Genomic DNA, 22,773 nt, shown 5'->3' with positions numbered 1-22,773 from the left:
CAGGAAATTGGGGGTGGGCAGTGATCTAGGATAGTGAGAATTTCCTTCCTTTCCTGGGGAAGGGGCTGTCTGTGGCTGCCCCCATCTCCCAGTGTTTTAGAACATCTTCCGCCAAAGGCTGAGGATCTGCCTAGAGCATTTCCTAAATCCGAAGGCAGCCGGTCCTACTCTAGCTGCATTGATCCTCGCTAGACCCGGAGATTACTGAGGGCAGGTAAGGGTTCCTGTCTGCAAAGAGTAATACAGTTTCTCCCCATCTTAGAAGCACAAGGTCCATGTGCAAAAGTTCCAGTCAGAGAATGTCATATTTAACATTTATTAAGGCTGCAGCAGTTAAGAAGAGATGCTCTGGAATGCTTGCCTGGCAACAGTACCTCCATCAATGAGCTAATATCAAGTTCTGTCTCAGGTCCCCAAGACCAACAACCTTCGGGTCTAGTAAGCTCAGTGAAATTTCCCTGTTTGCCTTGACTTAACCTCTGGGAATGCGCTCAAGGTTTACAAAGGCACATGGATTCTCCATGTGATGCTTTGTTCTTCTGGATGAGCGCTAGAACTACTTCTCTGCTTTGGAGCTGCTTGGAAGGATTTCTTAGTCTGACAATAGACAAAACAGAAAAGAGAAGATTCTAGTGCTATTTTCATCCGTGTCTAGTATTGTTATTTTTTTTATTTCTTTGATCAGAAAAATACATTTGGCAGCAAATAACAATTGTAGCTATCAATTACAATTAAAAAAATCATAACAATAAAATAAGCTTGGGACTCACCATTAATCAATTTCACTTTTATTTTATGGACTATAGATAACTCTCCCATCCCTACCTTCACCTCCCCCTCCCACCCATGTTGTACAGATAAACAGAAGAGTAAACCCAGTGCAGAGAGGCTGTGGGCCACAGAAGCAGGAGGAACAAGGACTCTGATGACCATCTGCTTTCGCAGATCAGCACCTCGGCCCTTCTGCTGAACATGAGAAAACTCACATCAGGGCAAAGCCACTGTCCTCCTGAACTCCACGGCTCATTTAAAAAGTTCTGATCTCTACCTACGGTTTCTTCCAGGCATTAAGGCCATTGGTTCTTCAGGGCTGTGTCAGAGAAGAATCCTAATTAAAACTTACTTTTCCATAGCAACGGCTATATCTTGAAAGCCTTGTGCCGTGATGTTGTTTTTGTCCCAGATGACTGTCCTGTTTGGAAATGAAACCATGGCAATGATCAGACACTGAGGTGGGGGAGATGATCATCCCACTGGAGATAAATTGCTTTGGATCAGCTCTGTCTAGGAACATCCAACCTTTTGAAATCCCAACACAACACTAATGATCAAAAGTCATGCAATGCAGTCAATTTTTTAGAAATTTCATAATGTTTTAAGTGAGTTTAAGAGTGTGTATTGACTGAATTCATAGCTATCTCTGATGGACAGAAGTGGCATGCCATCCACAGGATATACACTGGATAGGCCTGTAAGCATTTTAGTAGCATTAGGTAAGCAAGGAATAACATTCATTTGTTTCATCACAACAAAAATGCTGGGGTTGAACCCAGGGCATTATGCATGCTAAGCACACTATTCCACTGAGCTATACTCTCAGCCTACAGTATAGCTTAACATGGCTGTCACACCTATATCTGGAATCCACACCTGAAAGTGCAACAAGAACGTTGACGTATAGAAATTCTTCAGACCAAAGGACTTGGGCTCCCTAGTCCCCTCCCTACGGCATCCTCAAAGTCAAACAGAAACTGAAGCCCCGACCAAAGATGCTACTCAGCCCTGTGTTCAACACAAACATCTTCAGGCACAGAGACGTTCTCTGTCCTCAACCTCTAGAGAAAGCTCTGGTCGATCTCATGTTTTCTCATTTCCCTGTCGTGGTGTGATCTTGAGATCTTCACTCACTTAGTTGGTAAAGACTATAAAATAGGAGGCTGTTTACTTACTGATGTAGGAAAACACAACCTTCCCCGCTGAACATGTATACTTCTGAGCTATTTTAGGGTTCTCCTGCACACAGAAACTACCTTTTGATTATCTGGAGGACCCCAGACCACAGCTGTTACTGTTCTCCCGCACTAAGCCTAAGGACCGCCTTTACCCACACTGACTTTCAGCATTCCTGCCACTGCTCTTGCCTTGTGGCTTCAGCTTAATCAGAGGCTCCTGGTTCTGTCTCATGTTAGAGAAAGAAGCATCCAAAAAAGAGCCCTGGGAAAGCAACAGGTATTTGCTCTCCATTCACCAGATTGACAGACCAACCACAAACCCCAATTACTCTGAGCATCAGATACAAAGACGCAAAGTTCGAAAGAACTCAGGGCAAGTCTGGGGGACCAGTCTTTGAATAGCACACCTCTAGTACCCTTGTGCTTTAAGGTTATACGCAGGTGGGAAGTGGAGGAAAGGCCTCAGATTCACAACCACATATGGTCACGCACCAGATAAGGACATGTGCCGGTGATGGAGCACTAACTCTATTGCCCAAGGATCTCACGGTCAGCTTCTTTTGTGCAAGCATGCTCTGAGGTGCTTGCTGAGCTGTATCACCTAAGGACGCTTCTCTTAAAACATGGCCTGTCGCTAAAAGATGTAGACAGCCTGGGTCTGCTCCTCAGTGTGGCCTGCAAAGGTTGCCCTGCTTCTCACTGCCATTGTCTCCCTGGTAAGCTGTCAAGACTCTGTTGAAAAGAAACCACGGCACACTGCCAGGGTTTTACATCCCAGAGGACTTGTAAAGACAGACAAACATCTGAGGAAATACCATATATACATTCAGGAGTGTCCCAAGTAAGAATTCTGATGAAAATGATGAAACCTCTTTCTTCCCAGTGAGTATCCTGGGAGGCCTAGGCTCCCCAGAAAGGTCACCCATTCCCAGGGCCAGGACAGCCCTGCCTACCTGAGCTTGGTGTTGATCTGCAGAGCCTTGGCGAGCATCTTGGCTCCCATATCCCCCATGCCATTGCCACTGATGTCCACTTTGGTCAAGGAGGTGTTGCTGCCCAGGGCATTGATGATGATGGTGACCTCAGTCTTGAGTTTTGAGTCAGCCAGGGACAAGGACTGCAGAGGCTGCAGGGCAAACAGCATGCAACACTGAACGGTCTCATCAAAGTACTGACCGCTATCCAGCTCTCCATGGAGAACCGACAGTGGACACATTGAATTGTCTGCTTTGGAAACTGCTGTCTAAAGCCATGGGTGGGGATGAAGCTGGAACCTAAAGGTTCTGGAATTGAACAGACCTCCTAGGTGAAACTTGGAGAATAGGTGCTTTACTGCTGAATAGCTGGGGCTTCTATGGCAAGACATGGATCAGCAAAGCATCCAAAGTGTCCCAACTGAGGCATTATTCTTTTCTGTCCATTTTATTTTTCTCTAAGTGAAATAATAACCCTAAAAACACAGAGACAAAATGCAAAGTAAAAACCACCCAAGATGGATAATGTTTGGCCGATGACTATTTACTAAGTATGTACTGTATCTAACCACTGCCTGCTCTTTTCATGTGCTGACTCATATTTATTTGTGAGCCTAGCCTTTAACGGCTGAGCCATCTCTCCAGACCATGTGTGGATTCCTTTAACCCTCTTAGCCCCCCACTGCATGGACGCTAGTGCCATTGCAATCTACCAAACAAGAAACAGAAGGGCTAAGCAACTCAGCTAAAGTCACACAGTTAAAATATCGGCAGGCATGAAGGGTGGGGAGTACAAGTTTGTAATCCCAGCACTAGGGAAGCGGGAGCAGAAGGAGCAGAAATCCAAAGTCAGCATAATGTGCGTGGTATTCCATCTTACAAAAAAAAAAAAAAACAAACAAACCAAAGTCACAGTTAGGAAGGAGCTGAATCGGGACCAGCTGGAAGGAGCTACTTTCAGACTGCATGCTCTCAACAGCTACATCACACTGCCCCACGGAGCCTCTTCTAGAGCAGTTTTGATCATCATCCTCTAACTTTATCTTAAGTCTCCATAAGAAGCAGTGCCTGCAGTTCAGAAACAGTCTGTACGGCCTGTTTACTTTACAACACGCTGTATGCGACTGAAAACTAGCACCACTTCCCTTAAACTAGAGACCCAAAGTCACACAGGCTGGGCATAGGTGTGGTCTGGTCATCAGGGTACCTGATCAAATTCTTAACGGGGTTTCTTCCTTGTTGGAACTAATGAGTCCTGGCCTTCAGCTGCTCTTCCCTGTCTAGAGCCTTCTAATTGAAGATACTAGAAGCTGTGCCTAGCCTAGAGGATCAGAGGATAGGATTTTCACCTGTTGGCCATTGACTGCAGGGTATTTAAGCCTCCATGGTGCTATTAAAGAAGGGCTTTTGTACCAGCGATTAGAGGTCCCTGTGTTGGTCTGTCTCTGTGTGTTTCCTCAACCTCCAGCCCCTTGCCCGAAGCTCGCTGGATTCTAGCGCATAGAGTGCAGATGGGGGCCGCGGTGCGTGGCACTTCCTTGTGCCCAGCTCACTCAACCTACTTTGCTGTCTCCCTAATCCTGTGGGCATCTGCATTTGCAAGACTTGGGAGAAGGCATAGCTTAATGAAATGGGACGGATTCCAAGGCATGAATCACCACCACCATGGCACTAAAAGTCCCAGTTCAGACCTGGGGACTGAGGACATCTTCTGGGTGATGAGGAGTGGTCTACCTCATTCCCTTAAGCAGCTCACCAGGCAGGTGAATGGCTACTTGTGCCTGCTTTACCAGGTCATATTGATCATGCACCAGTGTGTATAAAAGAAAGAAGTCTCTCTCAATGAAGTACAAGGGACAGGATGAGGGGGGTGGAGTTAAATCTTAGACATCAGTCAGGCATGGTGGCTCTTACCTGTGATCTCAGCACTTGGGAGGTGGAGGCAGGAGGATAAACTGAGGCCAGACCCAGGACTAGGATTAAAAAAATGAAAGACTCAAATATCCATATAGCACTCTCCTGTAACTCAGTTAGACTAAGTGACTACACCCTTATCCTGGACATCCAGATGAAACGCTGCTATTCAGACAATCCAGGGCAAATCAGAAGGCAACGGCACATCAGTCAGGATCAAACCGATACTAGAGAAAGGGACTATGGTGGCTAACACAATGAAATCCCAGGCAAAAGTCTAAGTGGCTACAGTGTTCTTCGTATCTTACATGCAGATAAACGTAAAACAGTGGAAAATGCTCAGACTCAGGCAACCTAACGTCATACACAAAAGCACACACAACACCACTTTACAGAAGCCGTAGCCTTGTTTCCCCATTTCTTCACTCTCTAAGTCCACCACAACAAAAATCATCTGTCCTGGCTTCTTTCCGATACTAGGAAAGCGCCAGTTCAAGAAGCTACCAATTACTATCCCATCACGACATTCAAATTCTAACACAACCCAATTAACACTTAAGAATAATGGGTAGAGCCATAATGGGAACAGGAGGGCCCAAATGACATACATATTTATAAGGTCAGTTTTTCCGATTCATTGCCCTTCTCTACAGCTATACTACCTGAATGCTTAATGCTTAATCAAGGCTCAGTCTTCAGATTGCCCTGCTGGGGGAAACTCATCCTAGTCTGTGGACCACAGCATGGGTTTCTATGCAGTCCTTCAAAAAAGATTCTCTGCCTTGTTGGCTCCTCACTATCACCATCTCATGAACTTGGATGCCGTCACCTTCATCTACAGCTGAAGATGATACCGGAACTCTCAGGGCGCAGGGTTTGCCCACCGAATATCACGTGCAGTTCTGGGTGACTGAGATATTCCACGGGTTGCCAAGGAACGTGTTCCACAGAGGGCAAAGCATCAAAGGAGGGGATTGCTTCTGAATGCCCTGCTCTTACTTAAGCAAAACGAAAAATAGGTCCAAAGGAATCAGTTTTCTGTGGAATCTCTGAATGCATGAGGCTCAACAGCTAATCACTTTAAATTGGGTTGTATATTACAGACTCATAAGTACAAGAAAAAATGGGTGGTAATTGTCTTTTGAAAAACCCACATCATTTTCAGTGATACAAAATAAAAAAACATTGCTCATCGTAGAGTTATTATCAACATACGAATCAGACTTGTAACTCAGCAGAACTCGCAATTACATAGCAAACATGTCATCTGCAAATGTGTTTTCAGGTGTGTTTTTAAATATCAAAATTATCTTTAAGTAAGACACTTTAAAACTACAAAAACAATTGGGAGACACTTAAGCAATAATCCGAACTTGAAATATATATCATCTTTACAAACTAAAATACTTCCTAAGTTATTTGCTAAGACACATATTTGGAGATGAATACTAAGTATGATTTTGTAACACTGTGCTCTCAAATCTGTTTAAAATGGGCCACTCTCAGGAACTTTGAACTGGTAGTAAAGCAGAATGACAAAGTCAAACTAAATTTATAAAATCATAATTAAACTCTAATTTTGTCCTTGACTATAATAATCTAATCTAAGGGGAACAAAATACTATGGTTATTAGCAGAGGAGGTAAAGCAACAGAATCCATTAAATAATTGAGTTGTTTAGCACAGTTTAGAAATTACAGCTACACGTGAGACTATCAAGAAAACAGAATTTTCACATCTTAGCTGCAGAAAGGGCTGGCAGGGCAGAAATGCCCAAACCCACAGCCTCACCGCTGCCTTAGGGAATTCAGCTGACAGATGACAGAATTTTCCGTCATTTCCTGATAGAAGTTTAAAAGCAGAAATGTTACCTTTCAGAAAGTGACAAACTTCACCTGATTTGTGTAAGAAATTACCCTACAACCCACAGTGTGGTCCTTCTTAATGGTAACAAGGATTTGAATTTTAGAAACTGTGTTTCATGATGAAGTAAAATTGTGTAAAGGACACAGTCTTAAGAAGCATCGATCAAACGAAACATAAGACAGGCTACTCTCAAGTGCAGGAACTCATGACAGTTCTGCTTTGTCAATTAAATAGTTTCCTCTTCTTATGCACAGTAGAATTCGATTGGAAATTAAACACCTTCACTCGGATCTAAGTCTTGCTCAGAAACAACTAAAAAGGCATAAAAACAGAAGACAGCCAGAGTTCAAGCAGTAGCTTAAGATGACAGGAAACTCAACTACGTTCATAACAGCATTGTTTGTCATAGCCAGAACTTGGAAATATACCTCTTGACTGAAGAATGGATAAGGAAAATGTGGTACATTTACACAATGGAGTACTACACAGCAGAAAAAAATAATGACACCTTGAAAATTGCAGGCAAATGGATGGAGCTAGAAAACATCATATAGAGTGAGGGAACCCAGACCCAGAAAGACAATTATCACATCTACTCACTCATAAGTGGCTTTTAGACAAAAAGAAAAGAAAACAAGCCTATAAACCATAATCTCAGAGAACCTAGACAACAATGCAGACCCTAAGAGAAACATACATGAATCTAATCTAAATGGGACATGGTAAAAGACATGATCTCCGGAGTAAACTGGGAGAATGGGGACCATGGGAGAGGGTTAAAGGGGAGGGAAAAGGAAGGGAGAGGAGCATAGAAAGATGTAGAGCTCAATAAAATCAACTGCTTTATTACCTGAAATTCTGTATAATTACTAGATGAAGTCCAAATTGAAAACATGGTGTTTCTTGGCATAGTATATGGTATTGTGTATTATACATAATAATACAGCCGGCCAGATAATCTGAAGAGCTGGTTAGGATGTAGATAGGCTTAAGAGTTAATTTACACCTTTGACAATCTCCCAGTTTGGGTCAGTGAGATGGCCCAGTGGATAAAAGTCCTGCTGCCAAGCCTCGCAACCTAAAATCCCCAGGAACCACGCGAAGAAAGAGGAGAAATGACTCCTATGAGTCACCCTCTGACCTCTGGAAGCACACTGTGGTACTTCTGAGCTGAGTGCACACATGCACATGTGCATACACAGACAAATTAATAATAATAGTAATAAATGTTTTTAAAAGTTCTTAGTTTTAATCTTCTTGATGAATTGGAGAATAGAATTTAAAATATATTCAAAACTCCACTGAGGCATATCCTATTTTTAAAATAACTGATCAAATGTAAAACATGTACGTTATCTGAAAGCATATCAACGTCAATCTGATAGAAATAATCACAAGGAGACAACAAGTAAAGTGTGTCACATGATACTCACAGATTCTTCATCCTGGATCATCTGCACTAAGTTGTCCAACACAGGCGTCAGATTCCTAAAGAGATTTTAAAGACGTGGACAGTGGAATCAAATCAAAAGCTGTCAGGCGGCTGGTTATTCTCATCATTGTCATAGAAAAAATTCAAAGCTCTTACTTGGATTTCATATTATTAAAATTTTTGCCTAGCGCCAGGTGCTGTATGGATCTGTTTTTGCTGAGCCACACTATCAGGGTAGAGAGGTCGGATTCTAGCCCTGGAAAGAAGAGTGAAGACACCTCAGAACCCACGTGGAGAAGAGACGTCGTGCCTGTGCTGAGCGCGGTGCCCCACGACCTTTATTCTCAGAGGAGCTTTTTAGTCTTTTATCACATCCTGTTGGTTCACAGTGGTGAACTCATTTCCCTCAAGGACTGACCTAAGCCCCCTCTCGAGTCAGTGTCCATGCGAAGTCATACTGGAGCAGTTTCCCCTCTCCCCCATACTGCTCACTGTTAGGTAACTTGTTATACAAGTTTTCTACATAGTTTTAACTGGATCAGGACATTCACTAAACCAGCAGAAATAAAGCTAATGAAGTAAAAAAATTGAAAGAGTTTTATGACTACCAAGATGCTAAAAATGCTGGACTTGGATCTTTACCACAGAATAGAAGATAGTTTATGATCTGTTTTCAACTTTGCATATTGGCTGTGGTTACTGGGCCACCTTCCCTTTCCTCGCCTGTCCCAGGAGCATTTTAGTTTCTTTTGTGACTTACCGTTGTCAGAGATGTCTAAGCTGATGATGTTGTGGATTTCGGCGATGCAGCCTTCTAGCACTTGAGCTCCTCCAGACCTCAGCTAGAGAAACAGAGCAAACACAAGGTAAAGTCCGCTTCCCGCTACAGGAGAGGCTGAAAAAGTACTAACAACATGTCTTAAAATAAACCATCAAAAAGCAAAGGTTTATCAGCTCCAAATGGAGAGAGGATGCTATTATCAATAGTAAGGGAACGATATTGTTTGCTACAGCTCACGATCCAAAGTTAAATCCTAAAGTTCTTAGAAAAGGAAGAGGGGAAAACAGTGGAGATACGCAGGTTAACTTTACTCAATGGAGGGCTGGAGATGCAGCTCGGTGGTAGGGCACTTATCCCACATGCTCAAGGCTCTGGGCTCAATCTCTCACACCAAAACCCAAATGAAAACAACAACTGAAAGGCGATGTTTGTCAGTGCACAAGAATTTTTGTTCGATTTCTGGAAACTGAGTGAATCCCTTTAGACACTTCAAGCCATTGCTTCTGCTTCTAAGGTTTGACTCATCATCCCAAGGAGCAGCAAGGCAGCCATGGGAGACAAGCTCCCTAGCCCTCAGTCTTTCCCTATGAAGTCAAAGTGTGTATGAGGTGCTCACATCTTTTTAATACTCTGATACCATAATCCTTCCGCAGGATGCAAAGTGCCCATAGTGCTTCCTCGTCAGTGAACTTATTATCTAACTGGAGAAGAGCAATCATCCTTTATTAGGAACTTACTACATGCCCAGGAACATGAAGCATGTTTATAGCGTTCATATCAGTTTCTACAATAATTTTATGAGACACCATTTTCTACTTGTTCAAATAATACTTGATAAAGGAATTTAAAGAATCCTCATTTCTTATTTCATATGCAATAGTTTTATGACGCCTTGTGTTAAATCTACAAACTCTGCTGTGTACTCCTGTATGTTAAGCACAGATCTCTGGGGTCACCCTTTGTCCTGGACTACGTAAGGAAATTCCACTATTCTTACATTTTAAGGTGATAGCAAATTGCTGTCAGGTGCCTTGGGTGAGAGTCACCCAGAGGAAGACCTCTCAAAGAGACTGATCTGCCTATTCCCAGAGAAGAGAGACCAGTCCTACAGGGGAGAGTTTGACCAGTTCCTCTCACTCTCCAGTGGCCATGTCCATAGGGATGGGTTGGTTCCCAGGCCTCCTGTAGACACCACAGTCCAGCACTGCTCCAATCCTGTATGCATAGAACACGTGGGAGCTGCACGTGAGGTACATAAATGTCCCTTAACGTTACTTCTAACACTCAACCCTGAACAATGCCATGAGAAGAGATTCTGTGCAGCACTGTTCAAGGACTGGTGACAAGGAGAACAGCCTGTGTCTTTTCAGTGTAGAGACCATTTCCACTAATATTCTGAACCCACGGCTGATGATCTCTCAGATGCAGATTCCAAAGCTGCCAAGGAACTGCTGCACTTTGCCAGTTATTTTCTGTGTGCTTCGGCTTCTACCAACACCTGCCAAACCTGTCTTACCATGACAACTTTATACAAACCTTTTCTGTTTATTTGCTTCCCTACATAAAGTTTTAAGGATTTTTAGTTTTTCTTTTAATTTTTTAAAACTCTCTCTCTCTCTCTCTCTCTCTCTCTCTCTCTCTCTCTCTCTCTCTGTGTGTGTGTGTGTGTGTGTGTGTGCACAAGCGTACATGTGCTTAACTGCTGAGACATCTCTCCATCCCTCCTTGGCAGCTCTAGAGACCCCCAGAACTATGCTGTTCTAAGAACCACCAGTAGGCTCATACCCATCTATAAACAGCGTATTTCTGGTCTAGGGTTAGGTCAAAATTTGTTGGGAGACCTTGCTGGCTGATCAGAGGTTGCAATCTCTCATGGCCTGGAAGCTTTTCCCAAAGCTTGGTGACATGGGTGCTCCCTCCTCACAGGTCACTTCCTCCTCTCTACCTGCCCTTCTCTCTGCCTGTCCTAATCTGGAGAATGTCCATGGGCCTGAAGCGCTGACCTTATCTGAAAGCTGTCTCTAAGCCTGGATGCTTGATTTATCTCTATGGTTACCCTTGACACCGTTTCCTGCTAGAAGCTTCTTCTGCTGCACATATGGTAACTAAGACTTGTGCAAGGAGCGTTGCCATAGAATCCAACTGCCCCATACAAAGCCTTGGGATAGGTGTGTGCCACTTAAGGCAAATTAGGGTTTATCCCCAGGCTTCCCAATCCTATATACTCCTTTTACTCTGGAATAATGTTGAGCTGAATGATTGAAGCCATCTCCTGGAGGACTTTCTCAATCATACCCACAGCTGTCTGAATCCTGTTCCCCCCTTCCTGCTCCCTCTACCCTCATGGACCAAGGCAGTCAATGATCATGAGGAAGAAGCAGAACCACAGAAATTAAATAAATTCCTCAGACACTTTACTAACAATTATAGGCCTATTACACATAACAATAAAAATGGAAGGCTTGTATATTTTGTCTTTGTAGGGATTTCTAGGATTTGATTCTAAATATATTTTATAAACGTGTCACTTGAAGACTGCCAACTTTAAAAGTAAACAGAAGAGGAAAAAAGGCAGATCCTTCACCATAAATAGCTCTTGTGGTACAGTGCCCTAGTTACAGCTTTGCTATCCCTTGAAGCAAATCTGCCTAGCACAAAATGCCCAAACTAAAGTAGAAGCCATTCAGACAAATGGCTCAAGAGACACGTGATATTCAGAGCATGAAAAGGAGGCAAATTTAAGATGATAAGCTCAAGTTCATTGGCTTTTTTCAGGTGCTATGTGCTGACAATGGCTCTTTGTGGAGAAATAAAATCGTATAGGAAAATTCCTACACTCTATCACTAATATATATATATATATATATATATATATATATATATATATATATCCCCCATTCACAGAAACAGAAAATGCAAATGACATATGGTGATTGCTTCTGTTCATTTTGCAACTATTTTTAGTGATGTATTTATACCAGAGACCCATAAACTAGCATGGTTTTGACACTTGAAAACAATAAAATAGTTGAACGCATCCTAAGTTATTAATGCATGAAGTACTTACACAGTGGCCAAGCTAAGGGAAGCCCAAGGAGGAAAAGACAAAGAGCATTATCAGCAGCAGGCAGAACAAGAAGGAAGGCTAAGCTGAAGGCTCTCTCAACACACAGCTTAAGGAGTCAAATCCAAGAGACACTTCCAACTAGAAGGTGCTTCCAAACACAATCCAAAAATTGTAATACTCATCTTCAGTTATCGAGAATAGTCAGTTACATTTGTAAGTTATCAGGTGGCCCAAATTCCCTTAAAGCTTTCCCAATACAGTAAAAGCTTTTCCATTAACTGTAAATGAAAATCCTTTTAAATGAATTTGCATAATAAGAGTCATGTGTGCATATGTGAATATAAAACTGGTTTTTAAATCATGCTCATTTGCATCACACACGAGCATTACTTAAAAAAAAAAGCAAGATTGAGCTGGGTATGGTAGTGGCTGGAAGTACATTTATAATCCCACACTCAGGAACTACTGCAGGAAGACGGTGAGTTTGAAGCCAGATTGTGCTACGTGGTGAGTTCTAGTCAGAGGGCAAGACAAACAATAACCAACAGATAAGGAAAAATAAGCAGAATGGAGACATCATGGTGGTACACACGTACAATTCTGACATGCAGGGATTGCTATACATTTGAGGCCAGACTACTACCTGGTCTACATTCTTCCATGAGTGTGCCCTCTTATGGAGGTGGAGCACTGTAGATGGCTGTCGATGATACAGTCCTCAGCACGTATCTAATGGGGACATGGATGTGAGAGCACATGCCTGCAGTCCTAATCCTAGGATTGTCAGTTCACAGTCAGCCTTGGCTATAAAGCAAATCTGAGAACTGTCTACCAGATACCCTGTCTCTTAAAACTTTAACATATCTTTCACTCTTGTTTTAAAAACTGTATTTATCTGATCATGGGGGAAAAGTTAAGTGTGGAATTTTTCCATGATTTTCACCAGCATACTAAGATTGAAGGAAGCTGCATCTGAGATGGAGAAACAGAGGATTAATAGCAAAAGAATATTTTTATGTTAAGGAAAACTTCCTTCTGAGAGCAATGCATAATGCCTTAGTACCCCAAACTGGGGATTGATGGTTAAACCCAGGGAAGAGCAAAAGTCCCAACACAGATTATCTTGTTACTCCAAATACCCTTTGGGAGGCTGACTGTGCTGTGAAGACATCCACTTATATTTTGATACCTAGCCCTAAGAAGCAAGTATGGCAGAAAATACTGCAACAGCTTAGAAAAATAATTTTGTGTTGCTACAGTTTTAATGAGTAGCAGTGTAACACATAAGCAGGAAGCCTGGTCACTGGTCCTGTATCTTCCACTATAAAACTGGATAAGCATAAGGCTAATGCTTTCTTTCTCAGCATTGTAAATTTTCCTAAAACCCATAAATGAAAGACTCAAATTAAGGTAAAATTATCATAACAATAATGGTCAATCCCACTGTCAAAATTAATGTCAAAATTAATTATTTGACCTGGATTCCCATCTTAAAAAAAAAAAAAACCTACCATCTCAAAGCCTACAGGTAGTTAGGTTGACTTTTATTAAATCGCTCATAGAAACTGCTAAGATGCCCCTGCCCTCAAGGACCTCCTCTGCTCTCCTAATGCTTGGATTTCAGGAGGGTATCACCATGCCTGGCCTGTCTGACATTTCTAATCTACCAAAATATTTTATATGGTTCATCTAATAATACCTTCAAAATATTTTCAAGAAATAAGAAGACATTTAAGAACAAGTTGCTTTGTTTGCTTTGTTTTTTAAGGCAGGGTTTTTATGTGTAGCCTTGGCCATCCTAAAACTGACTCTGTAGACCAGGCTGGCCTCAAACTCACAGAGATCCACCTGCTTCTGCCTCCCAAGTGCTGGGATTAAAGGTGTGCGCCACCACTGTGTGGTTAAGAACAAGTTTTAAACCAGGCCCACCTGGGGTGAACTTTGAGCAATGTCCTGTCTCAAACTATTCAGAAGAACCTGTCTAAACATGTTCAATGTTCTACCGATTACCAATGTTGGTATTAACGGAGTCCATCAGAGACCCAGACTCGCTTCCAATACTTTAGATTTCACATGAGACTGGCAGGAAACTCACACCTGTCACATCTTGATTATGGGGACAAAATAATCTCAGCAGGGCTGAAAGAGCACAGCTGAGTCACAGCTAATGTACTTTGGTCAGTGTTTGGTCACGGTTCTCTCGCCAACTTCCTATTCCTGAGAAACTGACTCCCTTAACAGACCCCATCACCTTGTTCCCAAATAAATGCTTTTTATTACAGGCACACCCTTAGGAAAATGTTCATGCTGCTGGAGTTGGTTTCTACTACATGTCTGTCTTTTAAAGGATGGGCCAATGATTGCATTCACAGTTCCATTACTCAAAATTGATATTCTAGAGTTATTTTTGCTTTTTCAGCTTTTGTAGAGCTTTGCTTTTCCACGACAATAAGATTAATATGTCACAAAAGTAACCTTCACACTAAAACTCAAGAAAAATGCAACCCTGCTATTTCATATAGAACCACTTCAGTCTTGTCAATTTCTAGACTCTTTATATATGTATGTATAAATCTCTGTATCTAGTGTTGGCTTGGTGCCTGGCATTTGGTGAATCGGTAAGGAAGACCATGTAAGTATGGCACAGACAATGCCCTCCAGAAAGCCATAACCAGGCGAGGAAAGCAAACAAGAGCCAGTTTTATAATCATGTAGTACCACATCTCAACTAAGAAATGGCAGGCAGCGAGACAGACAGGAACAGCCAAAGGGGGTGACTTAGGGTATTTTCCAACAGAGTTCCTTTGGATCTTGTGACATCTTCCTAGGGGAACGCTAATATTCTATCACATACAAACACAGAAATTACGTGACGTCATCAGTGATGGCTCATCTACATTATCAACCCAGACCGGAACTGGAATCACCTAGGAGGCACAGTTCTGGGCATGTCGGGAGGGGGGTGGATTCCCAGAAAAGGTCTCACATGATATAGGCAGAACCAACCCTTGAATTGGAGGTCCTGGATTTAGTGAAGAAGGTAAAACAAACAGCACCAGCATCCATTGCTGCCTGCTTCCTGGCCATGGCTACAGCGTCACAGATGCTTGGTTCTCTGTACCATACCTTCCTGAGATGATTGATTGCAGCCTTGAACAGTGAGCCAAGATAAACCTGGCTTCCTTAAGTTCCCTTTGTCAGATGTTTGCCACAGAAATGAGCCGAGTGACTAATACATCAGCCAAGCCACCTAGGATGACACAGTCTGATGGGTTTATTAGGAAGATTGGCCTTGACTTAGGTCCTCAAAGTGGTGACCTTAAGGAGGAGAGGGGCTAGTGGGGACTGTGCCAGAGTAAACCTACAGGCACAAACAGGAAAAGAGAGAGCCCGGGAAAAAGAGACGGGGAGGACACACTGTGCAAAGCCAGGCTTGTCTTGATGATCTCCACATGAACTGACAGTTCCCAGAAGAGGAAAGCCTGAGTGTTCTTTAATACACACTTCAGCCTCAGCTCTTCTCTGAGGGCTCCCTGACTGGAAATGCTCAGAGCTTCCGTATAATTTCAAGAGATGTTTGAGGGCACCTGTCTTAAGCTAAGATATTAAAAAGAGTTAACAAGAGAGACATTCTGTTTTACATCCTACAAATCCAAAATCAGCTCTGCACATCTGAAAGCAATGCGGTGTGCTGCATTTCGCGACGGTGAAGCTCGTTTATGACTTTGGATCATGGGGATTCGTCATAAAACACTCAGGCAACAGGCGCCAAGATTGAGGGGAAAGTCATTAAAAGCATTCTTGAATGTAATTGGGAAGGTGTTCGGTGGTGACTCGCAGATAAAATTGCAAAGCACAGACTATGCGACACTTGTATGTGTTTTTCTGCTTCGTTTCTCCCTGTGGAATCACAGTATCCCCCTTTCCCAGGAAGAACGCAAAAACAATGTCGAGGCCGTTGTCTGCTCCAGCGTGCTGTCGGGGAGGTCTTACCTCACAGTTGCTGAGGTCCAGAGAGACCCCCTTCAAGCTATGATTGCAGGCCAGGCCCAAGAGCAGTGCCCTGAGGGAAGGAAACACACATATTAGTCACAACTTCACAGGAAGAATGACAATATGCACACGTTAGCATTCTCACCCACACAAAGCAATCACACACACACACACACACACACACACACACACAGCGAGCACACTGAATAAAGCCTGGAGAATGAACACATTTTCTAAAACCCGGGTCAGACACCAAGCGCCCTCTCACTTTTTGAAAATGCCAACTGCATTCTCTCTCTGACAACCGTGGGCACGTGACACTTCGACATTCTTCTCTCTGACAGGAGGTGACTCCATCATAAATGCAAGCCTTGAAAATACTGCTATTCCTATGCAAATAAACCCACAGCCCACCTAATTGCATACTGAAATCAAATTGTGTTCATCGTAGATAAAGTCCCACCTGCATCTGCTTGTGAACAGCTTTAATGATCCTTATGGAATATTATTACGTGATTGCTATAGTGTAGCACAGGGAGCTGGCTTTCCCTAAGGAAGAGACAGCGAGGGCGTCGGGCCCCACAGTTTTCCAGAGGGTGAAGCGAGAGCTAGATGAGTTTGTTAAGTCACTGAACAGAATGTGCAGGTGAGGATACAGGCACCCTGGAGATGAGGAGGCCCGTGTTGTGTAGCTGTGCCCAGGATCCTGGCCGGCCACCCACCTGCAGCACAATGCAGATGCTATCTCTTGTCTGCAGGTTGAGGGGACTGGATTCATTGTCCAGATATCAAAGCTCAAAAGTGGATTGATTCCACCGCTACAAATCAGTCCTGCAAATTCCAATAAAGTTGAGCACACCTGGATCTACATGTGCCAAGCAGCTCTTAAATTCTACAGAACGGAGGCTCCATGGGTACAGGAGCCTGCTGCTAGGTCTCATGACCCGAGTTCAATTCCAGTCACTCTGATGATTGACAGACTCAGTTCCTGCAAGTTGTCCTCTGACCTCTACACATATACCATATACTCATGCACATGCACACACACACACACACACACACACACACACTAAATAGATAAATGTAAGAACAAGATAAAAAATAAAAAATAAATTCCACAAACTCAAAAAAAAAATCTTCAATAAGACCTCAGGATAAACTTAGGCAGCAGAAAGGAAAAAGCCAAATGTGAAACTGATCAGGACACAAGGCAGAGAGCGCACACACTAACCGTCTCCTACCAGGCATTTCCTACTTGGAGTAACACCTGTTCCTGATGATCCCAGAGAATGGACCTCCACCCACGGGGAGGACCTCCACCCCATAGAATGCGGGAGTAAAGGGAATGTAGAATCAAAAGGGAGGTTCTTAGAGTTTATCCTTGCAGCAATTCTCAGGCCTTGGGCACACAGTGAGGACTCCACAGTAGCCAATGGACAGCTATTCTTCATATACAAGGGTCAGCAACAATTAAAGACTCAAACACTGTGTACACCAAAATTATCCTGAACATGCCAGTCTCCTAATCCACTCTACGGGGAAAAAGGACTAAGCATGTGATGGGTTCAAAATAAATGTTAGCCGAATGAGTATGCCAACAATATGATTAATGTGCAAAAGAATATATGTAGGATACTATCCCTCGTGGTGGTGGTGGTGGTGGTGGTGTGTGTGTGTGTGTGTGTGTGTGTGTACATACACCAAAGTGAGCAAAGAGGACACAGTATTCAGTTCTCTCTTCCCATTCACACACATGTGAGCATGTGTGGATGTTGTATGAGCATGTCACAACACATATATGGAGGTGAGAGGACAACTTTTGGGGGACAGTTTTCTCCTTCCACCTTCACATGGACCCTGCGAAGCTCAGGTTGTCGGGCTTGGTTTTCTCCTTCCACCTTCACATGGACCCTGCGAAGCTCAGGTTGTCGGGCTTGGTTTTCTCCTTCCACCTTCACATGGACCCTGCGAAGCTCAGGTTGTCGGGTTGTGTGGCAAGAGCTCACTCCTGCTGAGCCACCTCACCGGCCAAACGTTGCCTATTCCACATCCAGAACTATCTCGCTGCAAACTGATGTCCTTGTGTATGTGTGTTGTGGTGTGTACATGCATATATGTATATACATGTAAATGTGTATATACATATATAGGTATGATATATAGTACATCTGACTATTAGTAGTTATAGGAATAGTTAAGCATTGGTTAAGGTATACACAAAAGAATGTAACCAAAATGGGCTGGACAGAGGTTTAAAAAGACAGTGGTACCTGGGATACTATCTCGAGCTCTCCTCCCTTTTCCACATTAACTACACATGAATGGGGTTCACTGTGCTCTTTCTCCACATTCCCTGGACACAACCTTTATGTGACAGCTTTTACAGAAGGCCAAAAGTCACAGAAAGACTAATAGGAGATACAGCAACACCCATTGTGCCCAATACTGTCAGTCTGTGAGTCACTCTCCTGCCTCAGAAGGCTTTCTCGCAGGCATGCTCTGCCTTCCTTCCGGCACATTACTGTAACTGTAAAAGCTCTCGAGACAACAGATGAACCACTCACTTCAAGGGCTCCGGAGACAGTTTCGTGCCTGAAAGATTGATTTGCATCAAAGCCAGAGAACTGCTGAAAAACTGCTTGAAAGATAAGGGGACTTCTTTTCCTTTCCTAGGAAAAAAGACAAAAAAACAAAACACAACACAAGCATCAAACAAGTGGTTATCTTCTATCTGTCCTGCTTATTGGGTATGCAGACGTGAGATCCACAAAGTCATATCTCCAATAGACCTTTAAAGAAGAAACAAGGTCTAAATGCTAACTTAAGGGCCTCAAACCCACAAAACAATTTATTCCTTTTCTTGATATCTAATAAACTCATTGTATTTTAGTCCGCTAATCTTCAAGAAACATGTAAAAAAACAAAAAAGGAGGTTAGAATTATGTGGTATTTATTAAGGTTCATTCATTAACCTTTGCCACTGGACGGTATCCGTGGTGCAGATTGACGCTGCATTGGGCTGTGGGCTTAGAGATAGTTCATTTGCTTGTCTGCCTCTTGACTTTTGACAGTGCTGGAGACTCCACCTATGACTCCATGCACTAGAGGCAAGTGCTCTACCGCTGAGTCACAGATCCAGCTCTGTTTTTTGAGACAGTTTCATGCAACCCAGGCTGCTCTTAAATTCACTACATAGCTAAAGACAACCCCAAACTCCTCTGCCTCCTGTCTGTACTTCCCAAGTGCTGGGGAATAGGAATACACCACCACAGCTAGATTTGTCTTGAAGTCATCTTACTCTTACTATGCACCGGATGCCAGTCAAACAGATAGACTCAATGAGAGGGTGACCTGATTTAGAACTGAATGGCATCCAGCCTGCATGACCAGTAGCCCATGTCTACCACATTCACATTTTAAACCTAATCATTCCAGGCCAAAATTGTAGAATAAAGACAAAGCAGAAAATGAAGCGGCTGGATGATGTTTCCTCTTGCTATGTCAGTCAAAACTGGGTCAAGTCATGCTGCGGAATCAAAGCTGTACTACAATGGCTTGCAAAGGAACTCGCCTCAAGCACCCACAGTGAAGAGTGCAGGCTTAGCTTGCTCCATTCTCTGAGAACTGTGATTGGCTCAGCAGCAAGAAGCACTTAGCTGAAGCCCATGATGCCACTTAAATGATTGCAAATCATACAGAGGGCAGCAGGCACCTCAGGGGCCTAGGTCTGCCTCATCATATTCACCAGTATTTTGCATGTGCAGAGGTCTTTAAAAACCTGTGATACTTGAGAGCTTCTAAATCGATGTCTTAAAATGTGACAATCCCCAGCTATTAGGAAAGGAAAATGTAAGTCATGGGGATCTTGACCTGAGAAGGGAAAAAGTCAACTAGAAATAAGCAGGATTCTGGTCAGATACATGACATTAGATATTTCAGAGAGCTGCTTCCAGACAGTAGAGAGACAGTAGAGCCTGCCAGCTTGTATAGTCCTGCTTATTTTTTTGTAAGTAAATGCAGTTTGCATTGCTGTTTGAAATCCTTCTCTTCCTGTTTCTCTGCTTTGGGGTTGTTCGAACATTCCCTAATATTCATTTCCCTTTATAAGAAAGAGACAGTGACCTCTTATCACTCCAGTGACTGTGGCTTAGCCCTGAGAGCCTCCGCGACCAATGGAATGTGAAAGGATCTGATGTGACTCTCAGTAGGCAGCTTTCTGAGCCAGGACACACACTGCCAGGCTTGTCCTGCCCCCCCCCTTCCATTTTCCAGATAAAGGATGCTTCCTCCCAGGCTGAAGGTGACAGGGTCAGCCCACATGGGACCCTCAGAACTACCCAGCCTCTCCTGGTGGGCACAACTATGAAATCATTTGGGAGCAAAATCTGACGAGCCTGGCTAACAATCTATGCCTCAGTACGCACTCACTAATCTGAACAGAGTTACCAAGTGCTTCCAGGAGTCTATCTAAGAGAGGTGCTGAGTATTAATGGCTTAATCACAATCTTTCATCGGGATGACAAGGCGACATGTTAGCACCATTCTGCCACACGCAAAGCACAGCGCCACTGAAGACCGTCATGGCAGAAACCACAGCGACCGAACTCCAAAGAGCTGATTATACAGAAACCTTTATAAGCGGAGCTGTCATCCTGTAATTCAGTTCCTCAGTCAATTACAGCTCTGTCAAAGTGAGGCTTCGTGACCTGCCTCTAAACATATAAGACAGGACAGCCAGGTTGAACACTCTCTCCCCATGCTGTCTCCCAGACTTTGACATTCTCTAAGTCACTCTGTTGAGGATTTGGAAGCGTATTTTTGGTATGTAAAAGGCCCATCTCTTCCTCTCTCTATTGAGTTTTGTTTGCTTGTTTAAGACAGAGTCCTTTGTAGTCTATGATTTTCTCAGACTCAATATGTGACTGAGGAACACCTTGAACTCCCCTGCCTCCACCATCTAGGATTACGGCCATGTGTCACCATATGAGAAGTGTCCATATCACTCTTGAATAATGAACCCAGAGTATTTGGAAATGCATATTGGTAATATTTACAAGGCACAGTATAGAAATAAAGCATGCCACCAAACTGAATTTTCCAAATAAGTCAAGTTATTCTCTTGAATATAGAAGGCTTTTAAAAGATTAACTTGGAAATATGGAGAAAACACTATTATTAGGCAGGACCCCAGATCACTAAAGAGTATAATGGGCAGAAGATAATCCATGCCGTGTGTTCACAGTCCTGCAGGGTGAGGGTTGAACGGGACTAATGCCCAGAATGGCCAGGGATGCCGCACCTGTGAGCGCAGGTGCTTTTCATCACTTACTCACTGCAAAGTGGCCGCTGTTCACAAATCCTGCTGCATCCGATGTACTGTGTCTAGAGCTTGATGGAGGAGGGTCATCTTTCTATCTGTTGCTTTCATTGGTTAATTAATAAAGAAACTGCTTGGCCTTTGATAGGACAGAAAATTAGGTAGGCGGAGTAGACAGAACAGAATGCTGGGAGAAAGAAGCCGAGTCAGGCAGTCGCCATGATTCTCCCACTCCAGACAGACACAGGTTTAAGATCTTTCCTGGTAAGCCACCTTGTGGTGTTACACAGATTATTAGAAATGGGTTAGATCAATATGTAAGAGCTAGCCAATAAGAGGCTGAAACTAATGGGCCAGGCAGTGTTTAAAGAATACAGTTTCCGTGTAATTATTTCAGGGCATAAGCTAGCCATGCTGGAGCCGGGGTGGCCGGAACACAGCCCACCGCTCCACTCACTACAAGAGCTGAGATGTCAGTGGAACCGGGATGCTATAATTAGCTCTCCCCTCCTAAAAATCACAACCAGGAGTTCCAAGGTGACTGTTCTTGTTTGTTCCCAGAAGCCATACATATTTTCTTCTAACCTCATCACTGAGAAGAAGCTATAGATATTTTTAAAAGGGTTGTACTATAGTAAGAGAGTACCTGACCAAATACATGAATCCACGCACATATCTACAGTTCAAATAAGAATGCTAACATTATATACAAGGCCCCTTAAGTTGTGTTTTAAGATGCAACAACAACAAAAACCTTTAATTTTCAAGACCCAAAAACTTACAGCTATGATTTAAGACCATCCTCCATGTACAACATTTAGTTCCCAAGCCAGGTATGATAGTCTACAAACCTGTAATCCGGGCTCTTGGGAGGTCAAGACAGGAAGACTGGCGTGAGTTTGAAACCAGGCTACAGTGTGAAACTCTGTCTTAAGCAACAACCAATTCTCCTGCCATAATCACTCTATGCTCACTAACCTCACACCTCATCAGCAGAAGGGGCTTTAAGACAGCAATGGTAGCAAGGAGACAGCCATACCTGTGAGAGAAGACGGATCTGGAGAGATTGAGCACAGCTAGACACTGAAGGCACCCCCGGAGAAGAGCACTACACACCTGAGGAAGAAAGGGGAGGACGCTGTCACTTCCACAGACTCCTAGGCCCATTGAAAACTTTACTAAAGAGATGGGCCTCCACCCCATCAGAGAGGCGTCCTGAGAGCCAGAGGCATAGAAAGAGGCATTACCAATTCCAGAGAACATTCTGTGTTAGATAAGTCCAGGTGAACGATGGTGTTGGGCTGGGCCAAAAAATTGTACAAGTGCTGGAAAGAAGCAAAAGAGCGAATGTTAGGCTCTAGAAAGACATACCGCCATGCAAGGTGACGCTTCAGAACACAGTCACCCGCATGCCCCGACCTTCTTGACTGTTTCTCAGAAGGTTTTCAGACTTGCCATTATTCTAGCCCCTTCCCTA

The 22,773-nt window shown here is 43.3% G+C and overlaps 1 protein-coding gene across 15 annotated transcripts in view; it reads right to left on the bottom strand.

Moving 5' to 3' along the window:
* The window catches only part of Carmil1 (capping protein regulator and myosin 1 linker 1), a 262,274-nt gene that overhangs the window by 66,632 nt on the left and 172,869 nt on the right, over positions 1 to 22,773 (bottom strand). For 11 of the 15 annotated variants that reach the window (XM_041632696.1, XM_041632697.1, XM_041632703.1 and 8 more), the window contains 10 exons: positions 22,544 to 22,621; positions 22,336 to 22,412; positions 18,544 to 18,648; positions 15,980 to 16,049; positions 11,987 to 11,998; positions 8,899 to 8,980; positions 8,295 to 8,394; positions 8,140 to 8,194; positions 2,906 to 3,078; positions 1,124 to 1,192 (listed from right to left, as the gene is read on the bottom strand). In XM_041632696.1, coding sequence (XP_041488630.1) covers positions 1,124 to 1,192; positions 2,906 to 3,078; positions 8,140 to 8,194; positions 8,295 to 8,394; positions 8,899 to 8,980; positions 11,987 to 11,998; positions 15,980 to 16,049; positions 18,544 to 18,648; positions 22,336 to 22,412; positions 22,544 to 22,621 — 821 coding nt within the window. The remainder of the gene's footprint in view (positions 1 to 1,123; positions 1,193 to 2,905; positions 3,079 to 8,139; positions 8,195 to 8,294; positions 8,395 to 8,898; positions 8,981 to 11,986; positions 11,999 to 15,979; positions 16,050 to 18,543; positions 18,649 to 22,335; positions 22,413 to 22,543; positions 22,622 to 22,773) is intronic. The other 4 variants (XM_041632698.1, XM_041632701.1, XM_041632709.1 and 1 more) reach the window with 1 other exon arrangement.

This window comes from Microtus oregoni, unplaced genomic scaffold, assembly GCF_018167655.1.
Source record: "Microtus oregoni isolate MIOR12 unplaced genomic scaffold, Mior012 000042F_ref0000377, whole genome shotgun sequence".
Lineage (NCBI taxonomy): Eukaryota > Metazoa > Chordata > Mammalia > Rodentia > Cricetidae > Microtus > Microtus oregoni.
This window is presented reverse-complemented; position numbering and strand designations above follow the sequence as displayed.